Genomic DNA, 17,584 nt, shown 5'->3' with positions numbered 1-17,584 from the left:
CATCCAGTGGAATTCCCTCCTGGGGAATTCCCCAGCCCCTGTCACTCTCAAACCAGACAGTCAATACACAAACAGGCCCAGGCACACAGAAGGGTCAGACAATAGAACAGCAACTTTCTAAAAGTGCTGTTCTCAAACACAGGATTTAAAAACAACCTTTCCTAAAAGATGTGTTATTAAATTCTGAGTTCAGGGATACTAGATACTTATGTCCTATCTTGTTCCTATGGGAAGAAATGCTGTTAACCACTGTAGCCAGCATCCCCCATGTTAACCTATAGAGCAAGATAGCCTTACAGTAGTGAAAAACGAAAATGGCTGCCATTCACTACCAGAGCATGTCACCTGCACTAGTACATGCTCTACCCTTTACATACACTGCACCCTGCCCAGGGGGGTACCTTGGGCCTTCCATAGGGGTGACTGATATGCACAAAAAGGGAAGGGTTAGGCCTGGTCAGTGGGGACACTGACCAGGAGGACATGGCAGTTCTAAACTGCCCATAGGCACTGCAGTGGCAGGCCTGAGACACCATTTTAGAGCTACTCCTGTGGGTGGCACAATCAGTGCTGCAGGCCCACCAGTAGCATTTGTCATCACCAGCCCTGGCACACCCAGTGCACTTTACTAGGGACTTCATGGTGATACAAATATGCCAAACAGGTATATCCAATCAGAATATCAATTTACACAGAGAGCATATGCACTTTAGCACTGATCAGCAGTGGTAAAGTGCGCAGAGTCCTATTGCCAACAGCCACGGGTCAGGAAAAATAAGGGAGGAAGAAGCAAAAGGTTTGAGGATGACCCTGCAAGAAGGGCCAGTTCCAACACAACCCCCTTCCAGCCTAAAGCCAGGGTAGACCAAACGATACCTCGATGGGATTCCCTGCTTAAGGCGATAGAACACGGAAACTGGCCCACACAGCAGGGCAGTCCTGTTCTACGCCGTCCTAAACGCCGTCCTAAACCCAGTTCAATCACTCCATCCATACTCTCAGGGTCCACCATGCCAATCCATGTGGAACCCTTCTCTTCACCTGTGGACACCACCTGTGCGGCACCTAGCCTTAATTTCCTCACAGGTGTATCCCAACAGACAGCCACAGTGACCACCAACAGTGATCGGGGATGAGACCCAGGCCTCATGCCTCTCAGGGCGCTCAAACCTCTGTGGCGTCAGAGGGTGGGGGACAGTAGCCCCAGGTGCTTGGCACCCTTTGTCCACTCCCTCTCTTGTCAGGTCAGGTCTGACACTCTGGCACTGACCCACCAGTCCTGGACCTGTATCCAGCGGCTGGACAGGAGGCTGTGGTGGGCTTCCCCACACCCGGTCCTCCTCTTCCTTGGGGCTCTGTACCCTCCCACCTGGAGCGGTACCCCCTTCTAGAATAGCCAGGGCACCTGTGGCAGGTGTCCCGCACCATTCATCCACCAGTTCAGGGGTGCTATCCTGCAACGGGTTTTCCAGGTCAGAGGGGATACCCCGGGCCTGGCCCTCAAACCTAGGCTCCCAAGCCTCCAGGTCAGACAACACCTGAACCTGGCTTCCCCACCCAGGGACTAACCCCTGCAGTGGAACACTTGCCTGGCGCACCAGGACTTCACTCACTGAGGTGCCTATACTGGTAGACAGTACCCACCTGGCCAACACAACGGTGTGGCCCAGTCCACCCCCAGGGTGAGACTCCTGCCCTCCTTCCAGGGGCAACCCTGTCCACCAAGACAACCAAGAACACAACTTTCCTACCAGTTCAGGACCTCCCTCCAGCAACTGGTCTCCCAACCGAGGGTTTAACCCCCCAGGTTGTACCGGGGTCAGGGGCGAGGGCTCCCTCCCTCTGCACCCCCTTCCAGAGCGCTGCACCCTCCCTACTGGAGGGGTACCCCTGGGAACCATATTGGTCAGGACACTGGTTACAGATGTCCTTCCTTCCAGGTCAGGCAAATCCTGAACCTGATCTCCCAACCCAGGGACCAAAACCTGCGGTTGTGCATTTGCCTGGCACGCCAGGACTTCTGGGGACTCACATAGTACCCCCTTGAGGGTGACACACAACTCCTGTGTCCTGTGACAGTCTGCCTGGCGCAGATCTCCCGACCCCTGTCCACCTGACAGCGCGGGAAGATCCCCCAGGACAGAAGTGAGGTCACCATGGTCACTCACTGGGGACTCAGCCCTTCCGACTGGTCCCTGACCCACTGGTTCTCCCACTGGGGACTCCTTCCCCCTCTCACCCCTCAGTCTGGACTTCTGTACCCTCCCAAATGGAGCGGCACTGCCAGACACCAGAACCGATGGAGGCCTGGTTACAGGCACTCCCCGTTCACCAGACACTAGGAGATCCTCCTCAAATGGCCTACAAGTACAGTCTAAGTCCCCAACCTGGTGATCCCTTAAGGAACACTCCAGGCCCTGAGACTGGGTTTCGGGCACCATGGGACACACCGTCCCACACTCATTCCTTCTCCGCTGAGTCCGGACATGAGCCCCTACACCCCTCCCACTACACTGGGACCTAACTTGGCTACACTGAACCTCTTCCACCTCACAGGTCTGGAAGATATCTAAGCCACTCCTTTTGGGATCACTCCCCAATGCCTCCTCAGACTCTCTGGAATCCATTAAGAGGTCTGCCTCCAATGCAAGCTCTCTGGGGTCAGAGAACTCACACTCCACCGGGTGTTGGCATAGCTCTGGAAAACAGGGACTTAAAATATGCTCGCCGACAAATGAATCACACAGCCCCCCACAGTTGTTAACCAAGCTTCCTTTTGCCTCACCCTCCAGTGCCTCACACAAGTACCCCACACCACTCTCCTGAGACTGGCAAGACAGTATCTGACTGTCTCTGTCACACAACCCACACTCTTCTGGCTGGTCTTCACACACACACACCAAGGTTTCTACCACGGGGGAACCCCTCTCCCTGTACCTCTCTTCTAGAGTCAGTAGAGTGTCCCTCCCACCACTAGGAATATGGTCCCCTGTGCCAGTCCCCCAATCTACTTTAGGGACACTGCACTCCACTGGAACTACATCATAAACCTGAACCCCCTGGTGTATGTCGACCCCCTCCCTCAAGTCCGGCGCCACATCTCTGGGTGTTTGTACCTCTCTCTCCGCACTAGTTATCATAATCATGCTGCCACCATCTGAGCTGGACTCCACCTCCAACTCAGCAAAGCTCCTTCCTTGAGCGTCCCATTTTTCTTTCTGGGCTAAGGTCCACCGGATCATACCTTCCTTGCTTAGCCTGTCTAATTCTCTGCACCTTTGCTCAGTAGCAAGGAGCCACTCATCTTTCTCTTCCTCACAGTCAGAGAAGTCCTCCTCCTCAGAATCATCTGCTAATGTTGCTTCCCAAATTCTGGCCTCATGGGAATACAGGCATGCCTCAAGATCCCTCCTTGTAGAACCTTTCTCCATGGGCAGCCCCCTCTTCTTGCAAAAAAGGCTTTTATCTCCTCTTCTGAGTAGATGCACAGGTGGAAAAAGTTGACTTCCATTTTGGCAGGATTTTACAGGTGCAACACTAGCCAGAGTCTTAATATCCAAAAATACTTCCAGGAGGACACCGGAAAAACAAATAGTATGTGGTGGCGTAGTGGTCTGCACTCACTAGTGATGTACACCAATTACTGTGGTTCAAGTACAAATACAAGTTCAAATCCCACCGCCTGACCACCAATGTTAGATCTGGGGGTCTCTAGTTGGCAGAGGTAGGTACCACTGTCCAAATAGGGTCCCTTGCTTCTAGTCAGGGCAAGGAGATAACCCTCTGAGATAACCCCTGCTCACCCTCTAGGTAGCTTGGCATGAGCAGTCTAGGCTAACCAGAGGCAATGCGTAAAGTATTTGTACCAACACTCACAGTAACACAGTGAAAACACCACAAACTGACTCCACAACAGTTTAGAAAAATAAAGGTATTTTTAATCTAAACTACACAAGACCAAAACGACAAAAATCCAACATGCACAGTTCAAGAATATGGTTTCAAAAAGAGTTCTTAAGGTTGCGTTAGAATTCTCTACGTTGCGATAGAATTATCTACTGATGCGTGAAAAGTTCACAGTTGCGTCACGTTTACTCACAGTACCTTTTAGTTGCAACAAAGTTCCAAAAGCAGAAGCTGGTGCGGTAGAAAACAAGCGATGCGTTGCTCCTGAGACCCTGGGGAGGTGATGCGACAGCCCCGCTGCAGCAGCGGGCGTGTTGCGACGAATCCGGTCTGTATGGGGAGGAAGGCCACTTGTATGGATTCCGGTGCGTAGGTTCCGTAGGAAGTCTGTTCTCGCAAAGGCACGATGCGACGATCTCGTAGGGCCTGCGACGATCTCCGGGGCGACGATGCGCGGTCCAGCGGGGATCCTCTCTCTCGCAGCTCCTCGATGCGTTGATTCTGCGACGATGCTCGCAGCGACGTGATGCGGTCCGCAAGCAAGCGGTGCGGCGATCTCACCCAGCGACAACAGGCTCTGCGACGATACTCGCAGCGATGTTTGATTCTCCCGCACCGGTCTGGTGCGTCCCGCAAACGAAGGATGCGACGTCTCTGGCAGCGGCGTCAGGCGCTGCGACGATCTCGACCTCCGTAGCGGCGGGAAACTTCTCGCACTGTCGGGGATGCGCTCCGCAAGCGAGCGATGCGACACTTTTCAGTTTCAAAAGTCACTCAAGCTTAGTTTCAAGCTTCCCAGCACAGGTACAACTTCCAGAGGCCCCACAACTGGATCAAGCACTCTAGGAAGGACAGAACTCTCTCAGCAGAGTTCAGGGAAGCTGGGGGTGAAGTCCTTTTGTTCCTGGGACTTCAAAACAGGGAGACAGCTCTTCTCTGGCCCTTGGAGATTCCTTCAAGACAGGGGACACAGCACACAGCAAAGTCCTTCCCCTCTCCTTGGCAGCAAAGCAACAGCAGGTCAGTCCAGCAGAGCAACAGCAGGACAATCTTCCTTCTTCAGTTTCAGCTTTCTCCTTGGCAGAGGTTCCTTCTTGATTTCCAGGATGATCTAATTTTCTGTTGTCAGGGGTCCTGTACTTATACCCCTAAAGTCTTTGTTCTCTCTGTGCATGTGGGCCCTGAGCCCGGTCTGAACCAGTTCTGGGTGTTTCCTGAGTACTTTGTTTTGCTGGCTTCTAACTTCCTTTCAGAGTGAGGGGCAGGGTCCTCAGCCGCCCAGCAGGGGGGTGGAGCCAGCATTGTGGAAGGCAGGCACAGCCCTATTCAGCCCAGGTGCTAACTCCTCCCACTACTCCAGTTGCAAATGCAGTCATTCAGCCTAGTGCTGACTCATCCAGGGGAATTCCCTCCTGGGGAATTCCCCAGCCCCTGTCACTCTCAAACCAGACAGTCAATACACAAACAGGCCCAGGCACACAGAAGGGTCAGACAATAGAACAGCAACTTTCTAAAAGTGCTGTTCTCAAACACAGGATTTAAAAACAACCTTTCCTAAAAGATGTTATTAAATTCTGAGTTCAGGGATACTAGATACTTATGTCCTATCTTGTTCCTATGGGAAGAAATGCTGTTAACCACTGTAGCCAGCATCCCCCATGTTAACCTATAGAGCAAGATAGCCTTACAGTAGTGAAAAACGAAAATGGCTGCCATTCACTACCAGAGCATGTCACCTGCACTAGTACATGCTCTACCCTTTACATACACTGTACCCTGCCCAGGGGGGTACCTTGGGCCTTCCATAGGGGTGACTGATATGCACAAAAAGGGAAGGGTTAGGCCTGGTCAGTGGGGACACTGACCAGGAGGACATGGCAGTTCTAAACTGCCCATAGGCACTGCAGTGGCAGGCCTGAGACACCATTTTAGAGCTACTCCTGTGGGTGGCACAATCAGTGCTGCAGGCCCACCAGTAGCATTTGTCATCACCAGCCCTGGCACACCCAGTGCACTTTACTAGGGACTTCATGGTGATACAAATATGCCAAACAGGTGTATCCAATCAGAATATCAATTTACACAGAGAGCATATGCACTTTAGCACTGATCAGCAGTGGTAAAGTGCGCAGAGTCCTATTGCCAACAGCCACGGGTCAGGAAAAATAAGGGAGGAAGAAGCAAAAGGTTTGAGGATGACCCTGCAAGAAGGGCCAGTTCCAACACCCCTCATCTGTCTTGTGCCACAAGCCGATTATCATTAGAGCATGTTTTAAGGCGATGGCCTGTAAATAAGCACTGGGCTTCTTCTTAAGACCCTCTAGATGCCTGATCATGGGTGTGACAACCCAAGTTCCTTTAAATTGCCCAGAAAGAAAACCGGTCAGATGACAGTGTGCCTATCTTTTTCAGGCATATACAGAACAGCCTTGGTGCATTAAAAACATTAATATATTTGAACTTAAATAGAAAAAGAAATCCCATTTATGAATCCAACTTTCATAGTATTGTGAATGATTATTGTATATGATGTTTTCAATTTACATGTATGTAATCATTGCTTTTTACATATCCCTACAGCATTTCATATTCACCCATATTATGCAAAATTGTAGCAATACAACATTTTCTTACTGTAGAAGGTGGAAATTGGTTGTAAGCTAAAAGCCTTAAACTGGGTATATGTTTTAGGGACTGACTTTGTCCTTATGTGTAATGCTTTGTTAATCCTTTTGCTCCACAAGTCTCATCTCATCTTCCTTTTTAGGGCAATTCCTCATCCACGAGGCCATGCACACCTGGCAGCACTCGTCAGTCACGAGAGTAAGTTTTTCTTCATTTGATTTTTATTTTATTGTCTTTTTGTTTGTTCGCACTATAATAACATTCAAAGTGTCAATCAACTGATAATAAATTCAGAAAGCTGTTTATTTTTCTTCATGGCATAGAGCTGCACAGCTCCGGAGCCAGAGCACAAGCCTAAAACGACTTGTGCAGGATTCAAATTTTCAGTTCGTTACAAAGCAAGATGTTTAATTGAATGAAAGTAGGAGAGATCATAAGTAGATCAATAGGGAGATCTTTCCAGAGGGAGGGAAGTGAACCCTAGGAAACCTCAACCATTTACGTTCAGGATTACTGCGTGCGGAGATCGTGCCTATTCAGATGTGACTTGAGAAAATAGGAAGTTCCACCATAAGGAAGGCAATGTAGAAGGCGCCCAATCTTGAAAATAAATGTGCCTTGAATGTGGAGTCTGTGAATAATGAAACTCAATATTACGAAGATTGTAGATATTATCTTGAGAGATTCTGGAAGAAATACAAAACCCTCTTCTTTTAGGAACGTTAGGTACAGAAAAAAAGGCTTTTAATTTCATTATGGAAACTTGTATATTCATGTTTGTTTTTTTTTTTACACATAGAACATATAGTTTCAGGGCTATGCTGGGTGTTTTTGGGCTTGACACTTTGTGTTGAAAGCTCAAATCGGGAAGCCTTTTCTGACACTAACTTTGTATCGCCGATTGGAGTCCTTGCCTGGGACGAACTGCTGCCAAACCACCTATCCTGCCACAAGAGCTGCCTGCCTCCCGCTGCTCGGCTCCCGTTAACAGCTTGGAGTCCGGCCGCTGAGAGGAGTGCGGGCCAGGGGAACTACAACACCCAGCAGGCCATGCGCACCCCGCGCATCAACAGACCGCGCCAGGAGGCGCATAAGTACAGCGTCCTCCCGGCTGATCGGGGGAAGCCTTTTCAGACACTAACTTTGTATCGCCGATTGGATTCCTTGCCTGTGATGAACTGCTGCCAAACCACCTATCCTGCCACAAGAGCTGCCTGCCTCCCGCTGCTTGGCTCCCGTTAACAGCTTGGAGTCCGGCCGCTGAGAGGAGTGCGGGCCAGGGGAACTACAACCCCCAGCAGGCCACGCGCACCCCGCGCATCAACAGACAGCGCCAGGAGGCGCATAAGTACAGCGTCCTCCCCGCCTCGCGAAGCCCGGGACAAGGGCAGGACCGTTTAAGCCCGTTAAAGACCGGGTAAGACTGGACTGGGCCACCCCATTTATATTTGACCCGTGATACACATCTTGCTCCCTTTATTGGACATCTTGCTCCCTTTATTGGACAAACTGTATGTTCCCTCTCCATTATTACTGGCTAAATTCTCTATTCTATTAACACCAACATGACGACTAGAGGTAGTAGGAGTAAAACAGCACAGGGTGCAGCACAGATCATTGGCCCAATCGCTCAATATATTACTAGGGCAAACGAGGCAATTGACCAAGGCATAATCCTCTTAGAACGCAGGGTCTCACAAGACTTAGCCCTGGTCAAACAGTCATCGCTGGGTTCCCTAGCCTTAGCTAGGACGACCACTCACCTACGGGAAACCGGCCCATTAATGGAAGTACGAATAGAAACCCACACTGTGCCAAGCACGGTTGATCTGTCGGCATCCCTGGTGCTCTCGGACTCGCAATCGACCCAGATGTTAGAGAAAACCCCTGTTCTTTTTGCGAGTCCGAGGCGGGAAGATCCCGACATAGAGCTCCATCGAGAAAGGAGGGAGGGCGCCATACCTAAACAAAAGAAACAAAAGAGGCTAAATAAATCGAAACAAGCAAAGAAACATAACCACCATAAAGAATCAATCACCAATCAGGCATCTGGACAAGATAGATCAATGCAGAGAGAGTTAATTACTTTACCAACAGACTTAATAAATCTCTCTATGAACATAGCAAACCTCAGTGAAACTAGCAGTTCGGGAGAAGGGTGCAAAGTTTGCGGGGTAAATAACCAATTATTAATTAGATTGGGTGAACTTATTAAAATTCACATGCAACCTATTGAAACGAGCCTCTCAAAGATCGAAAAGCAGTTAGCTGCTTTGAACGTAATTCCTAATAACCCGTAGGGGGTGGGGCTGGCGCAAACAGGAGGGCAAAAAATGAACAGCAAAATTTCCACGGCAGGGGTCCAATCCACAAAAGTCGTTATTGGAGCGACAACTGTAAAACCGAAGCCCCCTCCTTTTGTGGCGAAGAAGTGAAAATTAAATGAAATGAAAAATTACACTTTGTATAGCGCAAACTACCCGGAGGCCTCGTAGCGCTTTTGACTGATTGCTTATGGCAGCTCAAGGTAGTTTAGCAGGTTTTTGCGAACAAGTGAGTTTTTAAAACCTTTCTGAAGGACATACGGTTGTTATTCTCTCGGAGAGAGAGCGGAAGGGAGTTCCAAAGCTTGGCAGCAACATGTGAAAAAGAGCGACCACCCCAACGAGCTTTGTAAATTTTGGTGGAAGTTGCTAGCTGTAGAGAGCTAGAACGTAGGGCTCTGGAAGGGGCATAGGGCATAACTATAGGATGTAGGATTGCCGGACCAGTGCGGTGAAAAGATTTATGCAAAACACATGGCCTTGAACTGTACTCTGGCCACTACTGGGAACCAGTGAAGGTCCTTTAGAACTTTCTTAGCTGACTGCCAGCGGGGGATGTTATAGAGTAGACGAGCGGCACAGTTCTGCGTGACCTGGAGCCTATGGGTGACTGCTACCGGGGCTCCTAAGTATAAAACATTGCCATAGTCCAGGCGGGAGAGTATCAGGGCCTGGACTACGATCCTCCTCGCCTGGAATGGAAGCAGGGGGAGCACTTTGCGCAACATTTTCATCAGCCCAAAACATGTAGAGGCAGTCTTGGTGGCTTGAACCGAGAAATCAAGCGCTTTGTCAAGCCAGATTCCAAGGCTTTTTATCTGAGGTTTGGGAGTGGGAGGCAGGCCAAGACATGGAGGCCAGATGGGAGCTAGGGCAGATGGAGAAGGATTGCCCAGCAATGTCTGTCTTTTCACCATTAAGTTTCAGACAAGAGGACTGCATCCATCTGGCCACAGCCTCTAGACAGGGACCTAAGGTGGTAGACGACCCTTCGGAGTGGTCCAAAGAGACCACCAGTTGGGTATCGTCGGCGTAGGTGACAATACGCACACCAAAGGGATGTACTATCCTGTCTAGAGGTTCCATATATGCATTGAAAAGGGTGGGGCTCAGGGAGGAGCCCTGAGGAACCCCACACCTGAGAGGATGTTTGGGGGAGACTGCCTCGCCTTCAAATACCTGGAAGAAACGTCCATCCAGGAAGGAGGCCAGCCATTCCAGGGCCGCGCCCGACACGCCCAGGCCATTCAATCGTTGTAATAATGTGGCATGGTTGACCGTGTCGAACGCGGCACTGAGGTCAAGTAATATGATGGCGGCTTTTCCTCCCCGGTCCAAGACGGCTCTGGCCTCCTCCGTCACCGCTAAGAGGGCGGTTTCAGTTCCGTGCTCAGGGCGGAACCCTGTCTGAGAGGCACGGAGCAGACTATTGGATTCCAAATAGTCCACTAAGATGTTATTCACGTGCCTCTCAAGCAGTTTACTCATCCACGGAAGTAAAGAAATAGGGCGATAGTTAGCCAAGTTGTTCTGGTCCAATGTAGGCTTTTTTAATAGGGCTCTAACCATCGCACACTTCCAGGGAGGAGGGACAGATTTGGAAGTGATGGACGCATTAAGAACATCCAGGATAACTGGCCGAATGACGTCAATGACCTTGCTGAGAATCTGGGGGGGTGCTTGGTCATTAGGGGATCCCGAGGTAATCTTAGGGATCAACCTATCTAATGTGGTGGGATCGAGAAGAGGGATTTTGTCAAGCATACCAGAAACGGATGAATCGGTGGATATGGGGGTAGGAAGATCTGTGTCATCACTGACAGTGCTAAATGAGGAATAGATGGCCTGAATTTTCTGAGAAAAAAACATGGCAAGATCATTAAAGCGGGTTTGTGCACGGTCAGATGACGGGCGCTCATGGGAAGGAGAAACTAAGGATTTAACTATTTAAAAAATTGTCTTGGGTGCATTAGCGGCCAAATTAATTTTCGATTTATAAAAATGGACTTGTGCAGCTTTTATGTCATTTTTATAAAGCTTTATTGCGGCTCTGTACTCAGCCTTCCTAAATTGTGAGCGGTCTTGCCTCCACGCTCTCTCAAGTTTGCGACAGGCTAGCTTCGTTGTTCTGAGGGCAGGTGTATACCACGGAGCAACTTTAGACCTTGTTATTGAATTCAGGGGATTCCTCGGGAGAACTTGGTCAAGGGAACTGGAGATCCAATTGTCAAAATTAGTGGCGGCAGTGCGGCAGTGGCGGAAGGTCCCTGAGACAACAAAAACTCCAGTCCCCCATGACACTGTGAAGCCTGCCCCTGCTAAACCACTAGGGGCACAACATACCAACGATAGGAACAGGGGGAGGAGTGGGCACCCAATACACTTACCACCAGAAGCAAGTCCATACGTGTTAATCATGACAGGGGGACTCAACTCGGGGACCAAAGCGGAGGAACCAACTTGGTCTTTAAAAAATAAAGTAAAGCATTGGCTAACTATCAATAGACAGCTGCCACAGCACTATGCTAGTAGAGTCTCAATGGTCCGCAGGGTCCCCTGGATAGGTAAGGAGCCGAAAAGAACCCAGGGGGACTGCGTCATAGTCAATTTTGATGACCCACACACAGCCGATCATATTTGCTTGTGGGGTATGCCGGTAAAGAATGATGGGATAGACACAAAAAGACTCCTTCTTCTACCCCCCAATAATTCGTTATAACGAAGGCCCAGAATGGAACTGGACTCAAGTAGGAAACTGGGATAGGAGAAGGGAATGGGTTGACTGGTCAGGTAACGGAGGTAGAGACATAGCTCCCTTTGCAGGATGGAGAGGTATACCAGTCGCAAATAGATTTAATTGTTTAGAAATGGTGGATTGACCACTATCGCGTACTGGTCAAGGCAGCCCGGGGCCAATATTTCTTAGGTCCAAATCTTTACAATCATTTGTTAGCCCCACGGCCTCCACAAACATTGTATTGCCTGCCAGGATAATGGTATTCAAAACAACAACAGCCAATTCCCCACCAGATAAAATCGTTGATTTACCAGAGACTTTAGCTGTTGAGATTGAGACACCTGTTAGCGAGGGGGGGTGGCCATCTTAAGACCACTAGAAGTAGGTTCGGTTCACGATAGTTTTATAATCCCTGATGAACCCCCTAAAATACAATTAAATGGTCTGGTGTCAGAAGTGTACCCCTCGATAGGCACAAAAGTTCCCAACGTTCCCCATGAAATTAATGACCTGCCAAACCCCTATCTAACTTTCTCTGTTCTTTTTTGGAACGTTGCAGGTCTACGCTCCAAAATTACCCTCAAAGCTTGGTTAGATACAGTTAGCGCACACCAGATATTATGCCTGCAGGAAACCTGGGCCACTGAGCCTATACACCTGCTTGGTTTTAAAATGTTCTATGTCCCTGCTAGTCCTAGAACCTTTGGTAGATCCAAGGGAGGTCTCGCAGTATATGCTGCAAACAACTTACCACCCATGGATATAATTTTCAAATCCTACGGGCTTCATTTAATAAATGTATGACGTACTTTTTGGTTAATTTTTATAACAATCTCCATATAACTGATTGTGTTAAAATTTTAAACGAAATTACATCTTTTTTGAATGAACAGCGGAATAAGTACATTTCTTCAGCCTCCTATGTGATATGGGGGGGGATTTTAATATTTCATTATGTAATAATTACAAGAATGGCAACTGTGGTCTCCTGGACGAAAATGGATCTTCTCTGACACACTTTATGCACACGAAGTTAGGTAATTGTTTAAACGAGTGGCTATTTTCATTAGAGATGGACTTTGCGAATGACCTTGTAGATCCCCCCCGCTGTTTTCTTGCCAACGTTCCATGGTAGGGGTCTGTCAAGTGTTATTGATTACGTCTTATGCTCCCAGAGTATAAAGGGTCAACTGGTAACCTTCAAAACAGGCTCAGATATTAGCAGTGACCATTTTCCCAACAGTGTTACCCTGTTAATTAAAAATGTTTCGCCTCAATTAACCAGGCCAAGTTTACTGAACCAACAATCATTGTCCATGGACAAAGTAAACGGTTTTTCTGTAAAATGGTCCAAAATTGACCCAGTAGCAATTACCAGTAAAGTGGTATCCAGAGCCCTCCCATGGGTGAATATTTGCTTAGCATTAGACTCGCCACCCCAGCTGATCATAAACAGCTTTCTGGAAATTATCAGAATCATACGGGAGGAGTTGTCTTGTAACCAAAAGGCCAGAAAACCACTAACTAAAGGCTGGTTCAACTCAAATTGCCGCAAAGTCTTAACTAACTTAAAAACAGCTCTTCACAACCCAGTCAGAGACTGAACTGAAATTACCAAATTAAGAAAGGTTTATAATCTAGCACAGCTTAACCGTAGGAAAGAAATCAAGAAGAACTTGTGGGCCCAATTACATGAGAGCTGCTTATCAAAAGACAGTTACCTGTTCTGGCGTACGGTAAAATCACCCTTTCTGGTGGATGTTTCATCCTCACGACATCTTGATGTTGCAGTGACGGCTGATGAGTGGGTAGCCCACTTCTCAAAGATATTTGGTGGACTGCCTGTGGATACTGGCAATGAGGTTCACGTGGCAGGTGACCGTTCCGGGGACCAGATATTTCCTATTGACCTTCTCTTCGATCACAAGGAGGTCATTAATGCGTTGTCAACCTCCAAAACCGGAAAGGCCCCCGGCCCGGACGGGGTCCCACTAGATATCTTTGCACATAGCCTGGAACTCTGGTCACCCCTTGTCACCCAGGTCATGGCAGCAGTCACAAAGATTGGTCTAATAGACTCCTGGTCCACCTCCATCTTGCTTCCAATTTTTAAGAAGGGCGAGCATAACAACCCGGCCTGTTACAGGCCCAGCTCCCTCCTGGACTCCTTGGGGAAAGTTGCAGGTCGGCTGATCTTGGAGCGTCTCCAGGATTGGGCGTCCACGAATAACATCTTGACCGATCTGCAATATGGCTTCCAGGAGGGACTTGGGACTGTGGAGCAGGCTTTGAACCTAGCCCTTTTGATCGGCAAATATGTAGGGGCCAAAAGGGGCAATCTGTACTTAGTCTACGTAGACCTCAGCGCAGCCTTTGACTGCGTCATCCATTCAAGGCTGTGGTCTATTCTCGGTGAACGAGGGGTTGACCCACCTCTTATTCAATTCCTTCATGAACTTTACTCAGACACCACTGCATGCATCAGATACGGGATTGGTGGAGAATTATCTCCATCTTTTGCCGTTAATAAAGGCGTTAGACAGGGCTGCGTCCTGGCTCCCTTTTTATTTAATCTATATACAAATGGGCTGGAAATGGCCATGCTTGAAAGGAGCCAGAACCTTCCATCTATCAATCACCGCCCTATTCCCGCGTTATTATACGCGGATGATTTCGTAATTTTAGCTAGAACGCTAAATCAGCTGCAAAGCCAGCTAAATAAATATTGTCAATTTATGCTCTCCTTGGGCCTAAAAGTGAATAAAAATAAAAGCTATGTCATGCATCTTGGTCCCAGGGTGAAGAAACTAAAACCAGTTTTCATCGATAATGTTCGGTTGGAACGTACCAGGGAGTATCCCTACTTAGGAACTTTAGTGGACGATAGATTATGCTGGAAACAAGCCCTGGTTAGCAAAAAGTTACTTTTTCAGAGAGCGACCTCAGCTCTAGTTTCCTTTTCGAGGAAATTGGGTAAGCCCACTCCAGTGGAGTTGCTAAACATTTACCACGCAAAGTGTCATAGCGTAGCAACCTACGGTGCAGGGGCTTGGGGTTACGCTTCCATTGACACCCTTCAAACTGTTGAGAATGGGTTTGTTAAATAATTACTGGCAGTACCTCAAAGTGCTCCAACATACGGTTGCCACATCGAGCTGGTTATTGATTACCTAATAGATAATATCAGATGCCAGCCGATCTTGTTGTGGCACCGTATCTGGACCAAAACACAGTGCCATCTAACCCGCTCACTGATAACCGATTGTTTGGCCTTGGCAAATTGGAGTAAAATCCCATGGCTTCTGTACGTGTGCAATTTCTTTAAGGATTTGGATTGTATTTCTTATTTCCTAGAACCTTCTTTGATGACGGACATTACCAGGAAAGACCTGAAAAAACTATGTTTAACCCATCTTAGGGAACTACGTCTTTCTCAAGAAATAAGCAAACCTTCAAACGTACAGATCCTATCAGTCCAGACTGCTCCGGGTATTCAACCATACCTAACATTTATCTAAGTACCTATGAAAAATACGTATTGACTAGGTTTCGATTCAATTCTTTCTTTCGCCTAGTTTCATTCCCAAAACAGCAGGACTGGTCACGTAACCCAACGAAGTGCCCTAGTGATGGCATATCGGCCCAGTCAACGATGCATGTAATACTGTTTTGTAGATACTATGAGCTCTCTCGTAATCGCTGGATTATTCCCCTATTCCCCGCTTATCTGGCTCTGCAGTTTTTGGACTCTCAACACACTGCAAAGTGTGTAGCTTGTTTTCTAAAATCATGTTTAAAAATTCGCTGTAATTTTGAGTGATCCAGTTTTTTATTTAGTCTGCCAATGAGTTACTGTTAGTAATGGATTTAAGTAACAATTGTTTTTAAAAGTACTTCGACACTTTGATTTTTATGTACTGTAGTGTTTTATTCTTTGTACTTTTTATGGTTTTTATGGTTTCGCAAAGACGTAACCGAATAAAAGTTTTATGACTGACTGAAAGCTCAAATCCTTGAGACCACGCAAATCAGAACCTGGCAGTATCTATGGATCTATTCGGTATGTGCTTCCATATTCCAGCAAAGTAGGGCTATCGAAACAGAATTCAGCCTGAACTTTAAACACTGTATTAAGTCTTTTCAATAAGGTTTTTACAGTGATGGTATACCATTTTTTCCTATACAGTTTGGGGCAATGGTTGGTCTCCTTCATCTTATCAATAGCCTCCATTTGGCTTTTCACAGTGTTACAATTTTGGGATTTGCATCATCCGTAACTTTATTATTCCATCCTAGTGAATTGATTTTATAGGAGCAGAGCTGGCCACTTCTGTGGGTCGTGTTTTCTCCTCCGAATATTCTGTCCCTCAGTCTAGAATTGGCACACCTTGCAGACCCTAATGAAACTTTAGTGTGGTTATTTCTGAGATGTTTCAGCGATGTCTTTATTGGAAGGCCTTTTGCATCCATGTTGTTTTGTTTGTTTCCTCATAATAGATTTTATAGTATAGTCAGGCTCAGCTCAGTCCTCGGAGCATTAATTAAAAAAGATTGTACTTGGCTGCGTGTTGGAGTCTTTTCACTGCGGGAGGGGGAGGATCCAGATTTCAACCTCCTAAATGAGGCCTATTTCAAGCTTCAGCTACTTACAAAAGGATGATTGAGTTTCACAAACTCTGATGTACTGAGATCTGCATTTCATTCTTCTGGAGCTACTTCCTTCTTGGAGATGTTACACCGGTCCTCCCAAACAACATTGCTGCAATATTTCACCTATATAAGGATAGAGGCAGTTATTGTTATCCGCTTTAGTAGTTGATTGCTCGCCTTTTCGGCAGGTCCATCATTGACATTCTCCCGCTAGTGACCCATATGCAGGTAAAGAACACTGTGGAAACTGACTTTCAGCAGTTTTTTCCTGTTCCATGAATAGCAGATAAGTTGAAATGTAATTCTTACTGTCGTAAATGGCAGTGTTTATGTGTTGATTGTCCTTTTTGGCAACATAAATAAGCACAGTTGAATTCTATAATCTGGGTTAGGGGGGAGTGAAAGAAGAAATGACCTTTGGCACGAGTATGCCTTTGTGGCGCGTATGCCTTTGCCACAGAGATATATATATATATATATATATATATATATATATATATATCTATATATATATATATATATATATATATATATATATATTCACTGAAAAAAACATAGGTTATAGACCATATATAGTTAGGAATTAGCATTTACAAAACCTTATTTTACTCACACAAAACCATTGAAATTCCATATATAGTTAGTTGCACTAACTATATATCGCGCACCTGCAATCCACTGCTGATGATGTCACATATTACATCATTCATGACATGGTCAGTGACATCACTGATGACATCACTGATGACATCTCAAATGACATCACTGATGACAACATCCAGTGACTGTATGTTTCTGTAAAGTTAAAATATGTCTTACATATGTATGTGTCTGGATGAAGGATTTAGTAGGTGCATGACTGACTGTATAAGTGACTGATTAAATGTGTCTCACTGAGTGCATGGGTTAGTGACTAAACTGTTTTAAATTGTGCATCATTGTGTCTGTTGTTTTGTAATCTGATGCATGTGTTGATCATTAGCTATATGACTAACTATATGGGTTATTGATTAGTTGCCCAAGTATTTGTATGGGAGACTGAGTGTGTGTGTGGGTGTCTGGGAGGTGTATGACTCTGTGCATAGATGTGTGAGCAGTTGATTCACTAGATGTATGGGTTCAAAAGTGCATGTGGAAACAGCTGTATGGGCGGTTGACTGTGTGCATGAGTGTATTGGTGAGTGAATGCTACATGTGAAAGTAAGTACATATGTAAAACACAGTACATGTGATAGTTGACATATATAAATAACTGTGCATAAGAGCCAGTGAATGTGTGAGTGGCTGTATGGATTATTGTGAACTTGTATCAGGGATTGTATAACAGAGTAAATATGTGTTA

The 17,584-nt window shown here is 46.9% G+C and overlaps 1 protein-coding gene across 2 annotated transcripts in view; it reads left to right on the top strand.

Moving 5' to 3' along the window:
* Positions 1–17,584, top strand: part of ERGIC2 (ERGIC and golgi 2) — a 278,318-nt gene that overhangs the window by 89,102 nt on the left and 171,632 nt on the right. For both annotated transcript variants that reach the window (XM_078673761.1, XM_078673762.1), the window contains exon 10: positions 6,674–6,729. In XM_078673761.1, coding sequence (XP_078529887.1) covers positions 6,674–6,729 — 56 coding nt within the window. The remainder of the gene's footprint in view (positions 1–6,673; positions 6,730–17,584) is intronic.

This window comes from Lissotriton helveticus, chromosome 1_1 (assembly GCF_964261635.1).
Source record: "Lissotriton helveticus chromosome 1_1, aLisHel1.1, whole genome shotgun sequence".
NCBI classification, from domain to species: Eukaryota; Metazoa; Chordata; class Amphibia; order Caudata; family Salamandridae; genus Lissotriton; species Lissotriton helveticus.
The sequence above is the reverse complement of the archived record's forward strand: the minus strand, read 5'-3'. Positions and strand labels throughout refer to the sequence as shown.